Source organism: Lynx rufus, unplaced genomic scaffold (genome assembly GCF_022079265.1).
Source record: "Lynx rufus isolate CCGP_SWC_20201006 ecotype Redwood Valley unplaced genomic scaffold, mLynRuf1.p SCAF_1, whole genome shotgun sequence".
Taxonomy (NCBI): Eukaryota; Metazoa; Chordata; class Mammalia; order Carnivora; family Felidae; genus Lynx; species Lynx rufus.
The window spans coordinates 129,289,209-129,316,271 of record NW_025814823.1 but is presented as its reverse complement, the minus strand read 5'-3'; the positions used below and the strand labels follow the sequence as shown (position 1 = coordinate 129,316,271).

Sequence of the window (27,063 nt, the reverse complement as noted above, 5' to 3'; positions counted from 1 at the left end):
CGAGTTCAAGCCCCATGTCGGGCCCTGTGCTGACAGCTCAGAGCCTGGAGCCTGCTTCAGCTTCTGTCTGTCTCTCTTTCTCTCTCTGCCCCTCCCCCACTTGTGCCCTCTCTCTCTCTCTCTCTCTCCCCTTCTCTCTCTCTCTCTCTCTCAAAAACAAATAAAATGTAAAAAATAAAAAAAAATTTTAAAGGCTTATAATGGAATTCTACGAACAACTTTATGCCTATGAATTCTACTACTTAGATAAAAAAAAAAAAATTCCCTGAAACTCGCAAACTACCAAAGTTCGTCACTCAACAAGTAACAACCTGAATAGTAATAAATTAAAGAAATTAAATCTGTAATTCAGTCTCTAATAATGTAGGTTCAGAGGTTTCCTTGGAAAATTATACCAAATATATTTAAGAAAGAATACCAATTCTACACAATATCTTCCTGAAAACATAGAAGGGAATGGTCTCCAACTCATTTTAAGAGCCCAGCATTACTCTGATATCAAAACCAGACAAAAATATAATTAAATACAATTACAGATGAATATCCCTCATGAACACAGAAGTAAACATCTCAACAAAATACTAGAAAGTCTAATTAAGAAATATACAAGAAGGAAAATAAACCACAACCAAGTATCATTTATCCCAGGAATGCAAGGTTGATTTAACATTAAAATTCAATCAGCATAACTCACTATATTAACAGACAAAGGGGGAAAAAAAAGACCATCTTCAACAGATGTAGATAAAGTAATTTTTTCCAACAGAAGAAGCAACTGACAAAATTCAACATTCCTTCATAATAAATAAACCTCTCAACAAAATAGGAAAAGAAGATAATCAGATAAAGGCATCTGTGAAAGAAATGCTACATGAACATCATAATGGCAAAAGACTGAATATTTTTCCTGAGATCAAAATAAGGCAAAGATGTATCTCTTCCATCTCCTGTTCAGCATTACACTGGAAATTTCAGCAAACCCAAAAAAGCAAGAAAAGGAAGTTAACTGCATAGATACGAAAGGAAAAAAATTAAACAATTTCTATTTGCAGACAAGTGACCTACAAAAATGCTCCTAGAACTAATAAGTAGGTTTACCAAAGGTCATGACACAAAGTCAAAGTAAAAGCAAACAACCCCCCCCCAAAATTGGGGTGCCTGGGTGGCTCAGTCAGTTGAGTGTCTGCCTCAAGATTTTGGCTCAGGTCATGATCCCAGTGCATGGAATTGAGTCCCACTATGGGCTCTGTGCTGAGCATGACTGCTTGAGACTCTCTCTACTGTTCTACCTCTCCCCCTGTTCATGCTCTCTCTGTAAATAAAACACACACACACACACACACACACACACACAAAACCAACTGTAAATCTATATGCTAAAACTGAAAAATTACAGTTAAAAATTTAACCAAAAAATTACCATTTGTATTAGTACCCAAAAAACCATGAGATACTTAGGTATAAATCTTATAAAACATGTGCAGAGTCTCTATGCTAAAAGCAAAATACTGACAAAATAAGTTAATCTTAAAAAGCAGAAAGTTTACTATGTTCATAGATTAGAAACCTTAACAATGTTAAGATGTCAATACTCTCCACACTGATCTATATACTCAACACAACCCCACTCAAAAGCCAAGCAGGTGTTTGTGTACATGATGGACACAAGAACAGATACTGAATCACCAAAGCAATTTTAAAGGACAAAGTGGAAAGACTTATAGTAGCTAATTTTGAGACTTCCTATACTTACAGTAATCAAGACAATGCACAATTGGTAAAACACACAGATCAATGGTACAGATTAAAAAGCTCATAAACAGACCTACACAAATATGGTCAATTTGAGGTTCAAAGTCAATTCAGTAGAGAAAAGATAAACGTTTTCTTTTTTTAAATTTTTTTTTTAACGTTTATTTATTTTGAGACAGAGAGAGACAGAGCATGAATGGGGGAGGGGCAGAGAGCAAGGGAGACACAGAATTGGAAGCAGGCTCCAGGCTCCGAGCCATCAGCCCAGAGCCCGATACGGGTCTCGAACTCATGGACCGCGAGATCGTGACCTGAGCTGAAGTCGGACGCTCAACCGACTGAGCCACCCAGGTGCCCCAAGATAAACGTTTTCAACACCTGGTGCAACTATCAGATATTCTTGTGAAAAAAGTGAACTTAAATCCATACCAAAAACTTCATTAAAGGATTGGTTCAATTATTTTTTTTAAAAACTCAAAATAGATCATAGGCCTAAATATAAAGCCTTACCATAACACTTGGGGGAGGGGGAGAAAACTCTTATGATCTTGGGTGAGACAAAGATAAAGTTGATCCAATATCAAAAGCAAGATCCATAACGGATGAAATTGAGAAAGCAAACATCAAAATTAAAACCTTTTCCTCTACGAAAGATACTCTTCAGAGAATGAAAAGATAAGTCACAGACTGAGAGAAAATATGTGCAGATCATACATTTGACAGAGGATTTGCATCCAGAATATATAAAAGTCCTCACAAAACTCATCAAGAAAGTGAACGACCCTATAAAAATGGACAAAAAATTTGGAAAGACACTTCATCAAGTAAGATCTACAGAACCATATATTGTGTATAATGGGATGTTGCAGATGAAATAAAATATAATAGCAAACTGCAGATGAAAATGTGCTCAACATCATCACTCATTAGGAAAGTACAAATTAAAACCATACCACTATACACCTATTAAAATAAAATCAGAAAAAAGAAATTTAGAACTTGACAATGCCAAGTGCTAGTACAGTGTGGAGCAACTGGAATGCTCAAAGGGTGCAAAATGATAGAGCCACTCTGGAAACTAGCTCAGCAGATTCTCATAAAGTGAAACATATTATTTAATTACCTCATAACCCAGCAATCCACCTCTAGGAATTTGCCCAAGGAAACTGAAAATTTATGTTGATAAAAAAACTTATACAGGAATGTTTACAACAGCTTTGTTCATAAATGCAGCAGGTTGGAAGCAACCTAAATGGCTTTCAACAGGTGAATGGGTAAACAAACTGGTGCATTCATAAACCGATTACTACTCAGCAATAAGAAACAAACCCCTGACATACACATAACATCTCAAATGCATTATGCTACACGAAGGAAGCCAGAATGAAAAAGACATGTGTGTGTACCCTCTTTACTATTTAATTTATATGACATATTAGAAAAGGTAAAACTAAAAGAAGTGAGAATAAATCACCGATGAAAGGGACAGTCAATGATGGAAAGGACACATGGGGACAGTGTGAGGGAATTTTTGGAGATGATATAACCATTTCATATCTTGACTGTGGTCATTGTTACAGAAGATGCCATTTGTCCAAACTCAAAACTGTACATCAAAAAATTCAGATGTATTTTTTTTAATAATTGTAATAGACATTTATTCAAAAGTAATACATTTGCAGTCCAGCATTCTAAATTGTACATTTCAGGTTTAACCAACTTCGTAACAATACTTTGAGGACAGCTGCAACCATAGATTCCAACTACATGATTCTTTCTTTACCCATTTTTCTCTCTCTTCTTTCCTGAATAACCTCTTTCAGATACAGTTTGGAGTAGAACCTATCCTCCTCTTTTGCCTACTGCTCTTTATGCAAAATCTACTTCCTCATGGTCAGGCACAGTGCTCCCTTAATGTGAATCATCCTGTCATTATAAAGGTTCCCAGGAAGCTTTCTTATCCTTGTTTTCCACTATCATTCTCACATACTGTATCATCTTGCAATAACCCCAGCTTACTGAACCCTGCAGCACTGTAATACCATTTTCAAATATCCCTAAACCACCAGCTTAATGCTGCAATGGCAGGCCTACTCTCCATGATAACCCAAGACCATAAGTATAGGTGTCTGCATTTTTATAGTAAGTACTTGCAGTATATATTTTACAGTAAGAATTTTACTACATGTAAACTACAAAGTAAACTGCTGCTACATAATATCTGTACCAAACAATACTGTCTACTGGTACTCCAAGGATTTAAGTATGAGGGCACTCTAAGCAGGAATCCTCTAATGAGCCAATGGACATTGCAAAAATCACTACCTTATTAATTCTATGCCTTTCCCAGAAAGGGGAACAGGACAATCAGCTTCAAATGAAACCTGGCCACCCAGCTTCAAATGAAACATGTCACAAAGCAAGGGACAAATCAAAACGGTATCTAAAGAACCTGTTAAAGTTGCAGCCTTTTCCAATGAACTCCACTGGAAAATGAGATACAACTTTACCAGGTTTTAGGCTGTGGACCCTAGCAACACAAAAAAAGTTACATTTAAGTGATTAAATAAAAGCTATATACTGGATCAAAAATTTCCATTAATATTTATTAGGGTACAATGAACTAAAAAAATTTCCAAATCATCAAATGACCTTTAGAAAAAATAAAATCAATATTCAACGGGTAATGCTTAAAAATTAAGAATCTTCTAAGGTTTTCTTCCAAGATGTTTTTATCTTATAATTCTCCTAATCTTAAATAGACATTAGACAAAACTAAAATCAAGAAGTTGCCCTGAAAGATGCGCCATGACTATTATAGTTTCATTATCAGGTTGTCAGTGTAATTAACAAGGTTGTGTGTAAAAGGGCAACTAAGTAAATTAATGTTGACAAATAATGTGATGTAAATGTTTTTCTAAAATTAGTGCTTTGTCTTTAATGTGTTCACTATAGTTCAGAATTCTGTATTTCAGTCCATAACTTATAAACTGTAATTTATTCTGAAAATCAGCATGAAACATGCACCCCCAAGCCAACTAAAAGCTGGGCTAAAGCTAACTTTAAATTAAATGCAGAAATTATATACCCTAAGATATATGTTAACCCAAACCCACTGTTTCCACATAAACATAACACAAGGTTTTAAAAACAGAATAACCAAATTTATTATCAAGCAATAGTTCTTTCGAAATAACTCAAAATTAGAAAAACATTAACCAATACACATAGTGCTGAAGGCCTGACTGACTTGCTTATGAAGGAGTTGATAATGTGACAGTAGAACAGCGAGTTTCACCTTCACCTAAGGAGAAGTCAGAGTCTATAAGAAGATAACATGATTTTGATGACATAACACTACTTTTCTTTAAAAATGTCCTTTTGAGGTGCCCTTGGCTGGCTCACTTGGTAGAGCATGCAACTCTTGATCTCGGGGTCTTAGGTTCGAACCCCATATTGGGTGTAGAGATTACTTAAAAATAAAACCTTTAATTAAAAAAAATTGATTTTAATGTTCTTTTGGGGCACCTGGGTGGCTCAGTTGAGTGTCCTGACTCTTGATTTCAGCTCAGTCATGATCCCAGGGTCATGGGATTGAGCCCTGTGTCAGGTTCTGTGCTGAGCATGGAGCCTGCTTAAGATATTCTCTCTTACTCTCTCTAATAAAAGAAATTTTTTAAGTGTTCTTTCTAAGAAATAGGAGAATACCAAAGATAACTTTAATTAAATAATCATTATCATTGATCCTCGCCATTTCTTGGATGTCTACTATGTGCTACAGGCACCATATATGGGGCTTTAAAAACATTTTCTCATTAACTTATAACTCTAATATTCGATTCCCACTTTAAAGAAAAATAAAACTCAAATAGATTATGGTCCTTAAAGCAAAATCCTAAATATTCTTGAAACCTTACACAACGATTTCTATGATTTGAGGAAAAAAATCCAATCTAGATTTTTGTGCTTACATTTCTCTAATTAGAAAATTTCCATTTTGCAGAATGAGAAAAATTTTTTAAAGCCAAGCCTTTATTAATTTGCCTATAACATTCTTTAATTGCTCACCTCCCCAAAAAGAGGTTTGATCCTGAAAGGATGTTCTTAATGTTCAAGTTCTGAGCTATAATAGATATGGTCTTTTATCTTAACAGTCACCACTACAAAAGCTGTAATTAGACTTAATAACCAAATTAACCAAATTGAGTAAGTCATTCTCCAAATTTTATTAATTCAGAGTTCTACTTTGGGCATTTATCTCCTTCCCCTCAAACACATGCCCGAAACATCTGTAGTTTTAAAAATAAAGCTCTTTGATAATTAAACACTTCATTCTGTTGTCCCTCAGAAATATTAACCCTTTTAAGGACTCAACCAAAAATACAACACAGAACTCAGTGAGAACTTAGCATTTCCAGCACCTACCAGAGGACCTGACATCTATAAAGGTATTACTGGTTCTTTCACAAAGGATGCTTAATTATTTGCAATGAATTACAATGAAAACAAATTCAATACCTTTAAATTGCTTTTCTAGCTTCAATGCCTCAAAGTGTATAAAGGCAATTATCAAATCACTGGTGTGTACATCATTCAGTTTCTGAATTATCCACAGCACAGTTCGGCTCTAGTCTAGCTTTTTCCCACCAGCATGCTTTTACTCTTCTTTCCACGATACCACCTTATCTATACCCAAAAGATGCACTTCACCAAAAAGACGCACTATAATGTACAAGCCAAAGTAAACCAAAACCAGGAAGGCAACTCCCCTGGGAAGAGGAAAAAAAAGCATTCTAAGCTTGTTGATATCCCCTATCTGACCAAATCGCCAGCAAATGTGGGCAGACTCACAAGGAGGCAGAAGATAAATCATCACAAAGGCCTTTATGGTTACTTCAACAATCCAATAATAGTGCCAGCGGATAAGCACCCATACTCCCAGAAAATGTGGGTAACAAGAATTAATGAATTCAGGAAAGCCTGTCTTTTCCATCAAACATTCAGTTGTACAAATCACTACCATTTTGCCCCATCTCACATATCCGTTGTTTTACATTTCCAACTAGAAGGAATGTTTCATCAACAAGGTCTGATCCGGAAAGGACACGATATGCTACAGGCAAGACCATTTACTGTCTCTGAGGTGGCAGCTCCCTATTTAAACAATAGGGATAATAAATCCCATCTACCTTGGAGGGCTATTGAGTCTTAAGATAATATATAAAGTGTTTGAAAAGTGCAGAGTTCACTCAGCTCCAAAAGGTGCAGTCCCTGCAAACCCCTGTGTAGAAGACTTCAATGCTAGAGAAACACGTTGAGGAGACTCAAAAGTTAAGACAGGATTGGAAGGCTCAGACTGCAAGCGATTCTGTGAATATCCATACAAATATTTTTATATTTAATAAAATAAAACAATTAACAGAACATATTACATCAATAAAATATCACGGACATTAAATGCTTAAGCTAGTAATAATGGGTTCCTGTAAATTAATTTCCACTCGCTGTGTGATTTTAGCAGGAAACATCTTTTAGTTTGTCTTTCTCCCTCAGTTTCCACAATAGGCTTTTAAATGTGTTTTGTTTTCTGGCAAGCATTGTTCTCTCCAGCTTCCCAAGGCCAACTGGGGCCCACAGGGACACTTAGAGGTCAGAGATGCTTTGGGCAATTTTGTCCTTATCTACTGGCATGGAAGAGGCATTTCTCAAACTCGTCCCCATCCCTACAGGGTCATGTAACATTTTCTCTGCCCATGGTAACTTCGTGCCAATGGATGGACAGAGAATGCAGCACTGAAGTGTGGGCTTATTCTTCCTTTAGCATCCCCTTCCTCAGCCTCTCTGCTGAAACTTGTAGCTACTGTACACTCTGTCTCCTTTTTTCATTTTCAATGTCCAGCATTCCACAGTCTTCTACAGGAACACAAAATTAAAAGTTAGCTGAACTCAAATTCTTATTACCAGGTGAGAAAAATCCAGAAGTCGAGCCAGGTGAAATTTGGCACAATGAAAATATGATGGTGAGGAAGAATTACTGTAAAAAAATTCCTAAAATTGGAGATGCAGAATATGTTAAGATCATGTTACCCTATTTATTAATAATAAACATTCAATGGTGACAAACATCTGACTTAATCCAACCTAAGGGAAAAACTGAAATACAGAACTTCATCTTCACACATTGTTATATCCTGTACTGCTGGAGAAATTTGGCATTTGGAAAATAACCATGAGAAGAAGCACGAAGCACTGTCAGACAGAAGTAAAAACCTACCCTAAACTTACTGGCTTAATACAGAACATACCATTGTATCTCATGATTCTGCAGGTCAGAAGTGCCTTTCTCCTAACCTTCCCCTTGCCTCAACAAAGCCCGTCCATGTGGACAGCAGGGGCTTTCCCAGCGCATGGCAGCTTCAGGAGAGCCAGACTTCTTACACGAAAACTCAGGGAACCAAGATAGAACCTTCTATGAGACAGGAAATAGACCTGCTAGTCACTTAAAGCTTGGGCCCAGAAACTGACCCAGCATCTATTCTGCCATATTCTGCTGGTCAAACATTTTTTAAAAAATTGACCAGATAAAAGAGGAGAAAACAAAGACCTCATGTCTCAATGAGAGAGTAGCAAAGAATATATGGCCATCTTTAATCTATCACAATTACCAGGAAGATTATAAATCTGCTAGATTGCAAAATAGAAAAGTGAGGTATTTACCAATGAGTAGGTGAATATTGTCAAACTAATCAAACCCAAATGAACCACTGAACATATGAGAAGAGGTGCAACTACAGGAAAAAACAAAGTCGGGATGCCTGGGCGGCTTGCTGCTTAAGCGACCGACTTGGGCTCAGGTCACGATCTCACAGTTCACGAGTTTGAGGCCTGCATCAGGCTTTGCGCTGACAGTGCAGAGCCTGCCTGTAATTCTGTGTCTCCCCTCTCTCTCTGCACCTCCCCTGCTTGTGCTTTCGCTCTCTCTCAAGATAAATAAATAAACTTAAAAAAAAAAAAGGTCATTATGAAAGCTTAACAGCACAAAAGGTATCCCAACACACAATGCAATATTAAGTGCTGGTTTGTATGCTAATATTTTTATCCCTTCAAGGAAAATCCTAACAATATCAGGTTACACATGTTAGGTTTCTAATTAGAGTCTACATTTAAAGTTTTAAAATGTCTGCTTTAGGGTACAAACCGCTCTATTTAGTTCAGCTAACACAGTTCTAAAAGTGAATGGCATCTTTACTTATCCACCTGACAATAACTGCTGCCATTTATTGAATATTCACCTCACACTAACCCTGTGCTAAGTATTTTACATACACAATCGCATTTCACTGTCACAAAAACTCACTTTACAGCTAAAGTAACTTACAAACTCATGCTCCCCAAAATCCAATATTCTCAACACTCAGGTATTGTAGCCTCTGCCTACCTATGTAGTCAAAAAGTACTTCCGTTAAGCTAGGACTCATGTATGTACTTATGCATACATAAATCCCAAGATTCACCATTTTTGTCTCTTGACAGAATCATCATTTTATTGCTCATATTTTCGCAGCATAATATAAAAGGGTACATTATTGTCTAAAATTATGAAGAAACCTTAAAGGCACAGCTAAGAAATCCTGTACTTTATTGAACCATGTCTTGTCTCTCCCCTGTAGAGAAAGCATCCCCAACAAAAACCTACACAAGGTCCATTTAAAAAGAGCCTAATGAAAAGAAAACTGCATTTTTCAAGACTTTGAAAGTCACAGCAAACAAGAAACTCCACTGAAGATTTAAAACAAAAGATAAACCCAACTTACAATTCAAGAATGATTATCCAAGTCAGAAGAAATCTGTTTTCTCTGAAATTATGATGTATCACGAGGTCTGTTGGAATACAGTCACATCAGCATTTCCAGGATAATGCACTTGCGTGTGACTAAGTGTGCTTTTTGCCTGTGGGTGTACTACTGGGTGGAGCATTATGATTTGTGACTGAATAAATCAGTTGGCCATTCTCTAGTGGTACCCCCCAGAGTCTATAACACTTGTTTTTAAAGTCCTTCCACTTCATGTTTTTTTTTAGTATGCAAATCAATTCAGTAATTAAAAGGTACACCTCTTCCATAAAGGCACTTAGGCGTTTTTGATAAATGTGGCTCTTCTCCCTATTTTCAGAAGATACAACGTGTATAATGCTAAGGGGGCAACACACAGGTGCAGTGGCAAGTGGGGAGTAAGAGGCAGAGGAACAGCAGAAAGGTTAGTGATTCCCTTTTCTCTCTGCCTCAAAGGTAGAGAATAAAGAATGTTACATAGTTTAACTTCTATTTTTTAATACCATGTTTATTCCTATGAAATAGTAATAAAGTAAAACAATTACTTGTGGTATTTCCCAGGGTTCCACAGTTATAAAACAATTCATAATATTTATATTTATTTTTGTTCTCAGAGGCTATTATGAGAGGCTAGAATTTCATGCATGATCCAATTAACTAATTATACTTATTTAGAGGCCATGAAATGCCTAATTGCAGTCACAAATAGGAGATCACTGGTATAATTAGTTGTGCTACCAAAACTATAGTCACAAAATTTCTTAGGTCAGACCACACAAAAACTGTGACCCTAATTATAGTATTGTTCTCAGTACAATTCAGTCTTAATATATTAGTCACCATTGTTTGAGAAATAAGTTTAACTGGTAAAAACATTCTCCTTACTTTAAATTTGGTATAGTTTCGAAAGCACTAAAACATTTCTGGGAAAATTTCAAATACCTCAGGTTCACTGTACAGAGAGAGTCTGTGAGATCGTGTTAGGTCAAGCAGGGCTTTTTTTTTTTTTAACTTTTTTTTTAAATTTTTGTTTATTTTTGAGAGAGAGAAGGAGAGAGTGCACACGAGCTGGGGAGGAACAGAGAGAGGGAGACATAGAATCCGAAACTCCAGGCTCTGGGCTGTCAGCAGAGCCCGATGCAGGGCTCCAACTCACATACTGTGAGATCATGACCTGAGTTGAAGTCAGACGCCCAACCAACTGAGCCACCCAGGTGCCCCGAGCAGGGCTAACTCTCAAGCAAAAGGGCGCAAAATCGGCTATTATTTAACCAGGCTCTGAGAAAAGAATGAATGAAACAACCATCTTTTTTTGCTATCAAAAAAGAAAACAAACAAGATACTCCAAAAAGTTAATGGGTATCCTTGATAATGTTTCCTCTGGGGAAACCTGTGGCCCTCCTCTGATACGCAGTGATTTGTCAGTGCTGACAGGTCAACATGCCAGATTCACCAAAAACAGCCTGCCTGACCTTACTGGGAATCTGGTTCTGTAGGAATGGCCAGAGCCAGCTCGTCCACCACTCACCACCCTTCTCATTTTTGAGGGAGGGAGGAAAGACAGGAAAAATCATAAAGAAAAAAGCCACAATGACAGACGTCTTATTTTCATACACAAAAAGGGTAGTCAGTGTTGTTAGTGAGGGGAAGGAATGTGAACTGTGGTAACCTGCACGAGCATTTTCCATGCGCTCTGCACTGGCTGCTTAACCAAGCTGTCTTCACAAACAGTTCCACGATCCATTCAACAGTCCAAGTTTATATAAATCTATTTCTGAAAAAGACTCCCTAGGTTTTCGTGACGTCTCTCTCCTATAAGCTTCCCACTGGGCCCACTTTCTCGACACAGGCAAAAGACCCTTGGAATGAGAAAGAAAGTGTACTGCGTTATTTAATCATCTTACTTTAGGCCTTAAGAATCCTCATTATGGTCATTTTACACATAAGGAAACTAAAGTTCTCTCTAAAATAAGGGACCTGTCCAGGGATATACAGTTGGTAAATATGGGGATCAGAATCCATACTTAGAGACCATCTGACTTCAGTAAATCTTCTCTGTATTCCAGTCGAAGGCTTTGAAAACTACAATAGTCCTGGTGAGCTGTCCCTGTCCCTTTGAAAAAGCATGCTCGGTTAGGTGTATTTCATTTGACTGTTATAAACTGACACAGAAGACTGATTCAGAATATGAAATGTGTTAGATCCTCAAATTTTTCTGAAACAGGTACTACATTATCTAACTTCATTTCTTCAGTTGCCTTAGGTGGTCTTGGGCTGCTTTTTATTTTTCCCTTATTCATTTTGTTTCCCAACTAGACTATCAGCTCCTAATGACAGTACCTATCATAAAGCACTGTAAACACCAAGTCATTGTTAATTTATCTGCTTTCTGGTAAGGCACTCTACTGTCCACCAGCCATATCTATAGATAAGTGCTTCCCTGAGCCAATAGGACAAGAACTGCCTTTCACTTAACCATGGAGAACAATTAGGATAAAAGATCATCAGGATCCCTCACAAAAAATAATTAAATTTACCAATGGCTATGATTATGGAATACTGACGAATATAGTTTAGCACTAGACTTGTATAAGAAGCCCCAGTAAAAGGGATTGCAGTATTTGGACATAAGAGAACTTCAATTTCATTCATAAAAACGGTTTCTTAATGCACTGACTTTTCTACCGAGTTGAGAAAGAACCTGTGATGAGTGCTGAGTTCTTGGAGAACAGAATGTTTCATTTTGCTCTAATTCATTCTATTACTGAATTAAACTTTGATGTATTGGTCTTGACAAGTGCTTCATGCTGATTGTATTGTGTATGATAGTATAATCACTCCCCATGCATTTCCCACTGGCTGGCTGATTAATGCAATAGATTACCTGCAGCACTGATGGCAAGGGGGAATCACTGCCCTTCTGTACTCTATACTGTTTGTATTTCAGTGTGCATTGAGTGTGTGCGCACGCGTGCAACTGCATACATTCAGGCATAAACAGGCACCCATGAATATCCACCTGTACATGGGCGAAGACGGCAAGATAAGCCAGGAGGGGAAGAAAACTGAAGACACAGTGAAGATTAAGGCCTTTCAATCACTATTCTCAGTACATCAAAAATACTCAACTTTGTAAAGCTTCCAAATAAGTGTTTTAGCATTACACTTCAATTATTTCTTCACTATTTTATTGATAGATACTTTACTAAGCACCAACTATATACCAGGCACATTTTTTTCACCTGTACAGGAAAACAACTTTAAAAAAATGTGTCATTTTCAGTATTCTAATTAGTGGACAAGAAGGGGAAAGGGGGGTGAGATTATCACATGAACACTAATAAAGATGAAAAAGGATGGCTCTGGAATTAGTTTAAATGCCCCCAAAAGACAGCAACTGACAAGATTAAGGACAGTGAGTGGTTTAAATGGTTTCAAAACAAACAAAAATCTCTCAGACTAGCTGTTGTACACAGGACCCTAACATTTGGCAAAGAGCATCCTATGTGTATGATCAGTATGTATGGTGAATAGGTTACCAGATATACTATCATCTTTAAATGTGTTGGAGACCGGGGGTGTCCCACTTTTGTGGTCTTGGCAACATTTTGAAGCCACTGTTCCTAACAGGATTCTCTCCAAATTCCAAGCTTATATTGGATCCAAGTGCCCTGTATACAGTCCTCCCATCCAACTCCCTCAGCTTATGCCCATCCATAAAGAGAGACTGTGGCTTCCAATCTAAGCCATTTCAAGGTTGCTGATAACTTAAGTCTGATACCTAATTGATGAGTGGTCATGCTCTCCTCCAGGAATGCCCAAAGCAATTTTGAAACTTACTAAGATACCCCAAATTGAAAGGGGCTGGGAAGCACAACCCAGGGTCAAGAAAATAGAGCTGACACAGCCCAAATTCAAAGAGTAGAATTTCTATTTCAAAGGTTATCTTTGCAACAGGAGACACAGAGAGCTGGGTGAGTTAGCCCCATTTTGGACAATTACTATCACTACTCCTGGTTATTTGTCTCTAGATCAGAGCCTGAGAAAATAACCTAGAACCAGTTACTAACTCATCCAAGCAGTTTAATGTCAGAGGGCACCTGTATTTTACTAGACAGAATATTATTCTTATTCCAATTTGGAATTTTTAAACACTGAAACAAGATTATGCAATTGTTAGATAAGCTTACAGCAGCCTCACAAAAACTCACCTGCTATACATCATTTACCAGCTTGCCTTCTCCTCAAAAAAGAAAATTATTTATATAAATAAAAGTCATTCTTTGGTACACCTCTAAGAAGAGCAGCTATTTAAAAGCCTATTGAAGATAGTAAGAATCAAGCATGCATTTTTAATCTCAGAACCCTTTGTTCTAGAGAAATCTTAACAGAAAGCCTATGTGTCAAGTGGTGAAAGTCATCTGTTGGGACGGAGAGGACTTGCCTCCCCCCATCCACACTCACTTCCTCCCAATCCCGCCTCAGGGCCTCTGTGAGGCACAGGTGAACACCCCCTGTCTAACAGACACACATTCATCATTTCCTTGGGTTCTCCTGCCCCCTCATTGACCCACCTAAGCTTTAATCAACTGCACAAACATTTGTAAAGCACCTTGCTCCACACGGCACCCCACAGAGAACAACCTAAGTGGCTGTCTCACTCCTCCCGTGGCTTCTACTTCTTCTAGTCCGGCTCCCAGCATCTCTGATCCCGTGAAGCTCCTGAGAATCTCAGAGGGCTTAGATGACGCTTCTCAGACCTCATTAATTTTTGTACGTTGCCACTTCAGGGTAAGAAGTGATGAGAGGAAATTTTCCCCAACCCGTCTTCCTTCCTTCCTTCCCACTCTCTCACTTCCCCCCACCCTACTGTGATGGTGCTCCCCAGAGATCCACCGTTGAGCAAGGAGACCACCTCTCCCCCAGCCACATTTCCCTTTGGTGGCAGTTTCTTGAGGGCAAGTGCAATACTAACTCTTAGGAAACAGAAAGAGAATAAAACTTTTCTAAAATTGTTGTGAGGAAGAAAAAGACACTTTATACTAATACTCTGACATTCTTAGTAGCCACTAATATGAGAAAAAATATCTACTACCAACGGATTCATAAATATTACATAAAAGAAAGAAACTAGAACCTATTCTTCGTACAAATAATGCTACCAACACACTACATATACAATATAGGACAGGAACATGTACTATCATAAGTCATAAGGCATCTTAACTCCTAATAAAATCTCTGTGGTCTACATTTAGAATAAAGTTTCATAAAAATACACAAGGGGGTGATCCCCAAGTGTTGTTACAGATCATCTATTTGTACACCTAAATAAGTTAGAGGATGATTATCATTAGGAATCTCCAATTGGTTAGATAATAGGATCAAACAATCTATAAAGATCTCTTTTAATCTTGAGAATCTACCATTTTCTATTAATATTTGTTTAAAAATTGTTCTCTTTATTTCTACTCTTTCCCATAAGTGAGTAATGAATGGATCATTAAACCCTAGCAGCTGCACTCAAGGGAAAGATGGTTGATGGCACTGTACAGGAAGTAAAGAATATGCATTCACAGGGTACCTGGGCGGCTTAGTGGGCTAAGCATCTGACTTCAGCACAGGTCATGATCTCACGGTTCGGGAGTTCGAGCCCTGCGTCAGGCTCTGTGCTGTCAGTGCAGAGCCTGCTTTGGATCCTCTGTCTCCCTCTCTCTCCGCCTCCCAACCACCTCTCTCAAAAATAAATAAACATAAAAAAATGTTTAAAAAAATACGCATTCTCTCTTTTGGTTAAGTTCTGACCCAAACTAAAAGTTAACTCTGCCTACTTCAAGGAGCAGAGAACAACCCCCCTTCTTCCCATTCCCAGAGCAGAGCAGAATCCAGAGGCCTCTGAGCCCCGAACACAGAAGTCTCAGTTTTAAGAGACAAAAAGCAAGAGGACCACACAACAGAGAAATACACCACGCACAGGTAGTGAGGACTCAGCAGCAGCATCAGTGTTCTGAGAACATGGCCAGACAGAAGCAAAGCCTCCTGAACAACACAACTGACAAAGCCTCTGTATTTAGAGGGAGCTATGAATAATAAGGGGAAAACCACAGACTGAAACAGGAAATGTAACCTCACTCCAGAGCGGGACAGCCTAGCCCAAGTGCAGGAGGGATCTGCAGAGCTACAGACCACATGACACAAACAAGTATTGACAACTGTGTTATCATTAGGGCTTGATACAGGCCAGGACAAAGACCATGACCTAAAGGTCTCACTGGCTCCTTAGCAAAGGAGCCTGGAAAATGAAATGAAAATTCGACTGTATCCCATATCCCCTATGTACTCTCTCTGTATTTTGTGATAAGCATAAGTTTATTATAACAGTTCTCAGTCAATAGCATGTATGTGGCTCTTCTACACTGTATCTTTTTTCAGATGCTGAAGTTAGAGAGTTGCTAGAAACAAAGATGAGCAACTAGAATAGGTAAGCTCTGACGACTATAATTAGACCTGCAGGACCACGAGTGGGCAGACCAGCTGTGCAGCTTTTACAGGGTTTACTGCCATCTAGGTGAGCTTCACCTTGCCCCTGCTCTGCTCGGAGCAGAGACCACTTAGCAGAGAGGCAAAATAAAACAAGTGAGGATGGTATGTAGTTTGGCGGTTAAGTCTCTGAAGCCACTGGCCTGGGATCAAATTCCGGCTCTGCCACTGTGACCTCAAGCAAGTTATCTAGTCTCCCAAAGTGCCAGTTTTCTCAGCTATAAAATTAAGGCAAATAATTATACCTAAATCTCACTGGATTGTTTCAAGAATAAAAAAATAATGCATGCGTTAGGTGCTCAGCATAGTGCCTGATAAATAAGTGCTGACATCTATGTCATCTTTAGTAGCTGGACTAAAATGGGAAATAAAGCATAGGAAAAACTTAGATCCTAGGTCTACTCTCTCTCCCTTCTCACCTCCCTTTGGAGTAAAAACAAATGACAATAAAATTGGACTGAAAATCTTGAAGACAACATTGTTGACAATGAATTTGAACCCTTTATAACCCTCTCCCATTGAGTTCATACCTGTCTTTGTTCATGTTAGTCAATGTCACTACTTCTTCCTACTTCCTAACAATTCGTCTCCATGAACACCTTGTAAAACCATGTTAAATTCAGTCTCTACAAGTATTTGTACTAATATGTGAATAAATTACTCTATCAAAGTACCCCTCAGTTCACTCATGCCTAGTCTAATTTCTGTCTCCTGAAGGTTCTATCCCTCTATTCCCCCCCTATACTACCAGGACCATCACCAATAGTAAAATCAAACACTTAATACATCTATGCCTCTGAACATAGCAAGTGCTTAATACCATACTGATAAAGAAACCACAATAAGACTTCTGGAATGAAGGGTTAATGAGAAGACACTGAAGTGGTTTCAGTGGTAAAGGTGTCTTCTCCTTATGGCCAGGGAAGACAAACTGGCAGGTGAGAAACAATCCCTAATGTGTAGTCCATTAGGCTTACATTGTACACTTACAGCTACAGAGAAGTATCCAACTTTTGCACCTGACAACTTTTTGCTGCAAGGGAGCTCTGGGAGTTGCTGTTTTCTCCATGGCACTAGCAAAGAGAACACTACTTATATGGCAAACCACACTGGAATGCTTCCAAGTTCTCTCTGAAAAGGAGTAACTCCTCAGACATTCACTAACCACCATCAGCTTCAAACTTGGGAAAGCCTGGATTTGAATTTATCATATAAACCAAGTAGTGGCTCAAAACAGTAGATGAAATTACTAAGTCTATTACTTTTAGAGACGTTAGGTGGCATTTCCCAGGTATTTCTCCACAATGACCTCCAAAGCAGAGTCTTTGGAATCTTATTTCTGACTGTGCACAAAAGCCCTTCGAAGTTACTTACAGCATCATTTTAAATGTGTGACTTAAGGGGCGCCTGGGTGGCGCAGTCGGTTAAGCGTCCGACTTCAGCCAGGTCACGATCTCGCGGTCCGTGAGTTCGAGCCCCGAGTCAGGCTCTGGGCTGATGGCTCAGAGCCTGGAGCCTGTTTCCGATTCTGTGTCTCCCTCTCTCTCTGCCCCTCCCCTGTTCATGCTCTGTCTCTCTCTGTCCCAAAAATAAATAAACGTTGAAAAAAAAAAATTAAAAAAGAAATAAATGTGTGACTTAAGCATACGATTCAGGAATAATGTGGGTGGGTGGGTGCGGAAGAGGCCCACAGAGATGACTACTGGTATCTGAGGTAGTACATGAGACAAGTGTTCTGAGTCTGCGGAGCAGGAAAATTTCAGTATTTGCAACAGATTTGGTCTCAATGGATGAACGATAGGCTAAGTTCTCTATTGCTGAACAAAGATTTATTGTGACTCCATGCACCCTGAATCTGTACACCCACTCAATCTATCCAGTACCCTACCAAAGAACACAAGAGCTGCTGCTTAGCCACTGGTCAAACTAACCTTACAGAGGATTTCAAAATAGAAACTTCTAACTATGACTATTTCTACTCACAAAGACTTAGGTATCCATTTCAAAACTTTTTTTTTTTTAGGTTTTATTTTTAAGTTATCTGTACACCCAATGTGGGGCTTGAACTCAACCCCGAGATCAAGAGTCGCATGCTCCACCAACTGAGCCAGTGTGACACCCCCATATCAAAACCTTGGAAAAGAATTCTGTAAGATAACTCCTTGTATCTTGTGAATGTGAGCAAAGCTCAGAGTAGCAAGGCTCTTGCAATGGTAGCCCAGCCTCTCCCTAAAAAACAAAGTTGAGATGCTAGAAAGCAAAATGTGTGACTCAGCTCACAGAGAAAGTGTTTAAAATTTTAGGAAAAAAACACATGTGTAAAACTTGAAAAATGAAAATTTAAGAATCTTTCCCTATGATAAAGCTGTAATTAAATCTTATTTAACTGTTTCCTCTAATGACATCCATTTTTAATTAGATTTTAATAGACTGGCAGCTACAACCTATAGTTTTATGAAGCAAAGTAAAATTACAGTCTAGAAGACATTTAAGGAAAGAGACCCATCAACATAGATAAGAGATTACAATATACCCCCTCATCCCTAAAGACCCCCATGGTAATTAAGTGTGCTGAACAGAAAGCCATTAGGGCTAACAGTAGGTGTGCTCACCACCAATCGACACTGGGTTGTTCTTTGAAATCTAAGGATTATTTCTATGATCTGCTTTCTAGAAAATCTGCATTTTATAGAATAAAGAATGCAACTAAACAGGTGTATATTCTATAGATCTACCAAATATGCACCTTCTATCACTGCAATGGGCTTTCTATCTTAAGATTTTATTTTATTTTTTGAAATTTGAGAGAGAGAGCATGCATGCACACGCACGTTTGAGCAGGGAAGGGGCAGAGAGAGAGAAGGAGAGAAAGAATTCCAAGCAGACTCAGTGCTGCCAGCGCAGAGCCCAATGTGGGGCTCAAACTCATGAACCACGAGATCATGACCCAAGCTGAAATCAAGAGTCAGACACTCAACCTACTGAGCCACCCAGGCACCCCCTTTAAGATTTTAACGTATACATTTTCTCTTGCTGATCATGATACCACACATACTCTGAGATGACTGCCGTATGGTTTAGAAAATGACTATCACATAGAAAAAGTAAAACTAACATTGAAAAAGATTCATATATAAGAATAATGTATCTGCAAATGGGATGCACTGAACAGGATCTTAATAGTATGCATCTGTATTTATTTCATACTACATTATGAATATCAGGGAATAAGTCACAAAAATTAACTCAGACTAAATGAATATCATAGGCACTTAATTTAGAAAAGAAGAACTGAGCATAATTAATCCCTCTGTTCCCGAGGGGGAAAGGAATCGGGCCTGTTGCTACTTCAAAAAAGTTTGTATATACTTATTTGAAAGAGAGACAAAGTTATACAAATATATATTATGTTTTTAAACTAATTTTGAAACATCAAGAGTTAAATTTTAATAAATCACATATACTCAGTAAGCTGTAAATATTGGGGAGGGGAATATCTGATCTTACCAAAAAAATTAAATTTTGTAATCAGGCTGACAATCTGATGCCTCCAAATACCTCTGCCAAGAAGCAGAGTTACTTGGCTAAGATACTCTTACTTGTACACTTTCATCAGATTAAGGCTTTCATGCCAGGAATCTTTTTTTTTTTTTTTTCCTGGTGTATTGGCTATTGCCAGAAATGGACCCATCGAATTCACCAGTGCTAAGGAGTTAAGCATCTGAGATTTAATTTAACAGTTTCAGCTTTATTAAGCTGTCACAGAGCGGCCCCACTTTGATAACAGTAGCTGCTCCAATTATGGCTTGGTTTAGGGTTGACAAGTATAATGATTCATTCGTGGCACATGAGAAGCAATAAAAGGTTGTTTTGCATTACAGCTTTAAAAATGTGGGCACTTTTTTCATTTAATTTGTCACTTAGCTTTTGCTAAGAGGACATTTAAATTGCAGTAAAAGGCAAATGGGGCTTTTAGTTTAAATGTAATCCCCATATTTAAATGATCTGTAATGGTGCAGTGTTGGAGTGGGAACACTATTGTCTCACAGTGGGTCCTGATGGTGACATGTGACATTTGTATTCAGGTCCTGTATTATCCATGTGGCTAAAGGGCTTCCAATTTCATTTCACAGCCAGAAGCCTGCAGAAAACACCAATTAACTTGCAGATCCCATTTGCCGACAAAACTCAGCCTCTTCTCAATGTCTGGCATCTGGCAGTGCTCAGCATTTAATTCCAAAGCAGAGCCTTGAAGCAATGTGAGCCCTGTGCAGGGGCACAAAGTCAAATTCTCCCATTTTATTAAGAAGCAAAATCCTTTCGTTTTGTAGTCCAGAAGCAACTTTTAGTTAATTTTTTGGTGAATGAATATTAAGATATGGTAGCTATTGTTACTTCTACATGGGATTCTTCACAGAACATAGATGCGGTTAAAATGGCTAGTGACCTCTGCTTGCCATCAGAGTACACAAGAGAATTTACAACAGTCTAGTAATGATTGGTGGGCGGGATGGGATTTGTGAAAAAAGGAAATACAGGGCAAGAAAATGTATTCTTCATCTTAGACTGAAATCAAAGAACTTGAATAATATAAAGCCTGGTCCATAATCAGAAAGCAGTTCATCATAGGGTATAACTAGAATCAGCTGGTGGGAACTTCCACCTAATGAGAATTTATAATTCTTATTGAAGGCTGAGGCACATAATTTCCAAAACAACTTGGAAAAGTGAGATGTGACTAATGGATTAAATATGAACACTGTAAGTTTTATTTAACTATATCACTTTTTTTTGTAACCAAAAAAATTAGTTTGCCTTCTCCTAATTAGTTATTTGTAATTCTAATTTCCTCCAAGCATCTAAGTTCTTAAAATTTTATTCATTTAGTATTAATCCAAAATTTTTTTCTTTAAATGATTCCCTTCATTATAGTTTTTTTTGTAATGCTAGTCCTTTTGAATGTCATAAACCAACTAATCAATTAAACATTTACTGATATATTGATTATAAAATAATTTTATAATCAGTATACATATACTGATTATAAAATTGAAAAAGGTTTACCTGGAAAAGTGTATCACTCAGTACTGTATAAAAATACGTTTAAACCACGCATTACACTTGTGTTCTCCAATCACCAGACCATGCTCCCAAACACTCTTCTAATATATTGAAACAATCTACTATAGTTACAGACTGATTTAAATTTTGATTGGGTTAGAGATCACTAACCATTACTTCAGGTGACCCAAGGAATGTACCAAGATTAAGTTATTACAAGATAGTTAATAAAAATACCAGGGAAAAAGGTCAACAAATACCTAACAGGTGGCAAGTAGCAGATATACCTGTCAAAAAAAAAAAAAAGAGCTGTCATCCATACCAAGTTTCTGAACATACATTCTATTAACAGGAAAGAGGAAACTCTAACGTCCAATTCTTTACCAACTTGCTGCATATCCGTAAGTCAGTCAATGTCATTTTCTGGAAGTCTCCTGAACTTCCCCAGAATTCAGTTTCCTTACCCATAAAACAGTTCACTTCAAAGGTCCCTTCCAATTATTACAATCATGGGGCACATACAAAAACAACAGCTTCCCTTGGTCTAGACTTAACATGGGATCAATCAACAGGATGTGGTCTATTATTAACCAAGAGAGAAAAAAGGTGAAGGTATGAAGAGTTATTCTATTCAATTTCAATGAAACTAGGATCTTCTAGTTATCATATCCAAAACATAAAATACAGGCATTGAGATATTTGTCAAAAGTTCCATTTTCCCCATGCAGATTTCTTAATAGAAAGACCACAAATGCATTAATTCCCTAGCAATGGGCACTGGGTAAAAATATTCATCTCCCCAAATTTCCCGGTGAATAAGACTAATGGATTTGTCATTTTTTTCAATCATTTTTATCAGAGATCTGGGAAGCAATAAAAATTGTAGTTTGCTGTATCTTTTCCATTCTGACAATCAAAAGTTCGTCTAAGTCTGTAGCAGCCAAAAAAAAAAATGTTCAAACCACTTTTGATACTTTTAATGTAGGCAAAGGGGGGAAAAACCCAAATTTTAGACGAATTGATTACAGTATTATTCTAGAAATAAGTAACTAGCTCTACTAAACAAAATAACTGTTTTTTTTTTTTAATTTTTTTTTCTACGTTTATTTATTTTTGGGACAGAGAGAGACAGAGCATGAACGGGGGAGGGGCAGAGAGAGAGGGAGACACAGAATCGGAAACAGGCTCCAGGCTCTGAGCCATCAGCCCAGAGCCTGACGCGGGGCTTGAACTCCCGGACCGCGAGATCGTGACCTGGCTGAAGTCGGACGCTTAACCGACTGCGCCACCCAGGCGCCCCCAAAATAACTGTTTTAAAACAACATGGCTTCTTTTTTCAAATATTAAAGCAGATTCCTATGCTCGCTTTCAAGATCACACAATTTCCCCCAAACCTTCCCAAGATTATTTCCTGCAAATGTCAGCCCAAGTCCTCCTTCTTCTAACCAGGATACAATGGCAGTTAGTTCACATACGAGCAGCTCTCTCTTCAGCAACACTCTGACTATGCTTTTTTAAACACTCCACCATGATCTTTACCCATACACAACTCAATGGCAATCCATCAGGAAACTTGTATTTACCCAGCTCATCCCAGAGCTGCCTATATTTGTCAGTCATCGCAGTGCCTTGTTGCCTCCAAAGTGACAGACGAGGGTCAGCCATGAATTGCTCTGTTATCAACGTCAACATGCGGGCCCCATTAGAGTCCCTCATCTTCAACATCTCCCGCACCTAATGGGGAAAAATCAGACCTTTAGAAAAGTGTTCAAAAATACGCAGCAATACACAAACAGACCACTTTATTTCTTTCTCTGGGGTCCAGAGCAGGTAATTTTTGACACCAGCCCTCTTAAGCAAACAAAAGTTTGTTAAAAACTGGACTCTATCCTAACTGGCAATTTAATCAGAGAATTAACTGTTAATTTTTTTAAAACATGTTTCATAATGCACATGAGGAAATTTGGTTACCTTCCCAATTACAAAGAAGAAATTTTTGCCAGCCTACAGAAACATACCAAATTAAACAAGACAAATAATTTGGCACCTTCCTGACTCTTCCAACTGATTGTACTTACCACCAGAATAGACAAGCCAAAAGCAGTCTACTGATAACTCTTTAGGGATCTTCTAAATCGACTGAATAATGTTTATAATAATAACATCTGTCTTTCTGTTCTTAAAAAACTGCATTATTGAGACATAATTCACATACCATACAATTCACCAATTTAAACTGTACACTGCAATCTTTTGTAGTATATTTCCAGAGTTGCGAAGTCCTTCAGTTTTTGAGGTAAATCAGAATTTTGGTACATTCTCACACCGAAGTTTTCTGACAAGAAGAGCAACATTATACTTTTATATTCACTCAGATGGGACTCTTTTTGCAATAGTCAAAGGAAATGGACTGCATCACAGGTTAAAGAATTCTCTTGCTCTAAATGAGAGATCCAGGAAGCAGAACCATAACCTGTGACCTGGTAAGCTAACTCCGCCTGTCAAAGCTGGAACTTAAAGCTCTGTCCACTACTCTTATGCCAAATTCTCCAAATAAAATTTTTAAAAAGGGGGGGAGAGGGGACACAAGACTAAGTCTCTTTCGAGAAAACCCTAAATAAATCTATCAATCCCAAAAGTGTTTACTGCTATGTGTTCAACAAATAAGAATCTGAGCTGAACACCACCAGTTCTTCCTACAGGACATTACTTGAACAAGGTCATAAGCAGCAGAAAAAGAGAGGGGGGGTCCTTTTATTCAAGGTTCTGTGTGAAAGGCAAATGAAGGAGGAAATGGCAGATATTCAATTAAGCAGCCTAAACCTAAAGATCCACAGATCCTGTGTCAGGCTTGTACCCTGACAAGTAATGGAACCCCATCACAGGCTTTACATTTGAGCCTTGCAAAGAACTCAAAAGCACTTTCACCCTAAATCACAAATGTTGTGCTTCCAGGATTATTTCAATAATCTTAAAAAGTTATTTCCCATATGGAAGCACTAAACAGTCATGAACAGATGAAGACTGCGAGGAAGAAAGGGAGCTGCCATTTACTGGACATCACGCTAAAGAGTTTTTACATTTGTACCTACCAGGTATTCTTCACAATAACTATATAAAGTAGGCCAGATTATAATCCCATTTTATGAATTATAAAACCATGCTTCAGAGAAATGAAGTAACTTGCCCAAAGGACAAGAGGAACTGCTGGGATCAGAGCCCAGATCTGTGTTAACTCTAAAAGTTATGCCAAAAAATTAAAAAATAAAAAAAGTTATTCAATTTCCAAAATTAGATGATGTTACTTCATACAGCATATATAATGTATACATCATCTACAGGGATAAAAATAGCAGCTGTAGGCCTGTCTAATACCTCTTTCACTTTGCTTCCACTAGGCCAAAGTGTACTATTCATTAACATGAGAATCTATGAAATACTTCCTGTGAATCAAAATATGCCAAACCTTTAATATTACCACTACATCATGGATTTGATTTAATGTTTCTTTTCCTGATAAACTTCTAACCTATTACTCAGCAACAGCAATAAAAATAAACGCTTTACTCTTAAGCATATAAACCACAACTATTAAGCAACACTCAAGTACACCTATAGTCTAACGGTAATTAATTTTCAGAAGGCAGACTCTGATCTACTACATGAGTTTGACTACCTATTAATTACCAAATGATTATTAAATCACATGTGAAGTAGTTTTAGGGTTAAATGTATTTTACTGTAATCTAATTCTCGGAAAATTGGCGATCTATATTTAGTAAATGGGATAAATCTTTGGCAAGAGGATACTGATTAATCAGAATACACTATTTTCTGAACATGACCAGTAACAGAATATATGCTAATTCTTCAGAGTTAAAAAAAACAATAATTATTATAAATATTAGAAAAGCTTTTTAACACAGTATTGATGAGTTGTCAAAAGTATCAATCAGTTATCTCTTCTGTTAAAAACCAATTTGAATACATTAGCCAGAACAATAGCTATATCCCCTATAAAAAGAGAGTGATTTAATATGACTAAAAAAGCATTTTACCCAGTATTGAGAATTGTGTTTATGGGTACTAAAAGTTCTGTATAAAGCAACAGACATAGCTTCTACTCACACAGAATTTATAACGATGATAACTATGTTTCCTGGGCCATCAAATTTTGGTGATGAAAATTAACATTTACCAAGGCTAAAACGACATGTTAGACACCATTACATTTACTCATAACTTGAGGGAGATGTTTTATCATTAACTAATTTTACAGATGAGGAAATGGACTTAAATAACTTGCTAAAGTTCATACATTCAGTAAGATTTAGAATTTAGATTGAAACCCAGGTCTGTATGACTCCAAAGTTCCTGCTTCTGAATCTAATTTAAATACACTGACATTATTAAACTAAATATATAATATCTCACATGCATGTATAAACTGTTCAAAAATAATTATGTAAAATTTACAGAATATGGATTAGAACAGGAGATACTTCAGAACCTCAAAAAAAACCCTTATATATACAAAGCACATTATAGGGACTGTATTCAAAGTTATGCTCTACTTGAGAACATTAACTAGAAAAAGTAAAAAATGTGAAAAGATAGCATTTTTAATAATATTAAGCTATTTACTTTTGAGTACTGAAAGGTTTTTCAAAATTGTATAAACTGTTACCATTTTAGTAATGGGAACTGAGAGAAACAAAAATGCTCCACATCTTGTCTACGGACACCTAAGTAAATTAATGCATTACAACATAATAGTTTCTAATTGGTTGGTTAACTCAGACTCTATTCTTCAAAAAAATAATTTAAAAAGCCTTTATTCTAGTGTACACATAATCATATATAGATACTTTCTATATATGTATATATTTAGAATATTTCTTTTAAAAAAAATCATACCTTTGCAAAGAGCAAATTAAGCTGCTTCCCTGATCCGTGGTACCCGCCCTGGGAAAGGAACAGTTTAACCTGTTCTTGAACCTGCTCTTCATCTAAGTGCCAGCAGTTTTCATCATCTATACTAGCACCTGCTGTTGGATCAGGAGCACCTAGAAATAGAAAGAAAAAATAACACATATGCTAGATAAAAACTCTGTGCTAAAGGGCTCTGATAATAAATTTGAGAAGAATTAAGATTCTGTACTTTTTGCCTACACACTTTTTAAGCCAATCTCAATTTCAATTATACATACAAATTTATGACTGAAAATAAATATGAAAATCATTCTCTCATTTCCAGGTCTTTGTTGATTTGTGCTAAGCTACAATGCAGATTACTGTAGAACTGAGATATTTTCTTTTTAAAGATCAGAAACTAAACCTTTGCAGATGAGTTTACACGTCTAAAGAATTAAAAAGTCACAAAAAGGTCTTATTGTAAAATACATGATTGTTGATAAAGCTCTACTGTGTAGAACATGTTAGGAAAGTTTTTCAAAGACATGAGAAAAATGTGAAACCAAGTAAACTGAGCAGAGTATTTCTCTTTACTATGTTAATTCAAGAAGCTTTCACTGTTATCTGCTGCTGTATAAACTACATGCTGACATACTCTTTAGCTGCACAAAAACTGAAGATTAAAAAGGGAAATCAAGCCACACGGGAACAGGCAGTGCAGCTGTTGTACTAAACCAGGTTGTAGTATCACCTTGCTGAAATGCATAAATATTTTATTGCTGAAGCACACACAAAAGGTAAGAGCTATGTAATAAGCCCTCCACGTAGACTACCTTAGAAACTCAAACATTATCCAGATATTTAGGCAGGTAAAAATTAAGTTTCATTATTTATTCAAAAAGTAAAATGGTATTTAAGGCCTAAGATGTATAAGTAATATAAAAAATTTAGATCTAGAAACTTT

General features: G+C 37.3%; 1 protein-coding gene across 2 annotated transcripts in view; it reads right to left on the bottom strand.

The window, feature by feature from the left end:
- ZSWIM6 (zinc finger SWIM-type containing 6) overlaps positions 1–27,063 on the bottom strand; it is a 195,156-nt gene that overhangs the window by 30,357 nt on the left and 137,736 nt on the right. For both annotated transcript variants that reach the window (XM_047086923.1, XM_047086932.1), the window contains exons 3-4: positions 26,103–26,251; positions 22,769–22,919 (exon numbers count right to left, since the gene is read on the bottom strand). In XM_047086923.1, coding sequence (XP_046942879.1) covers positions 22,769–22,919; positions 26,103–26,251 — 300 coding nt within the window. The remainder of the gene's footprint in view (positions 1–22,768; positions 22,920–26,102; positions 26,252–27,063) is intronic.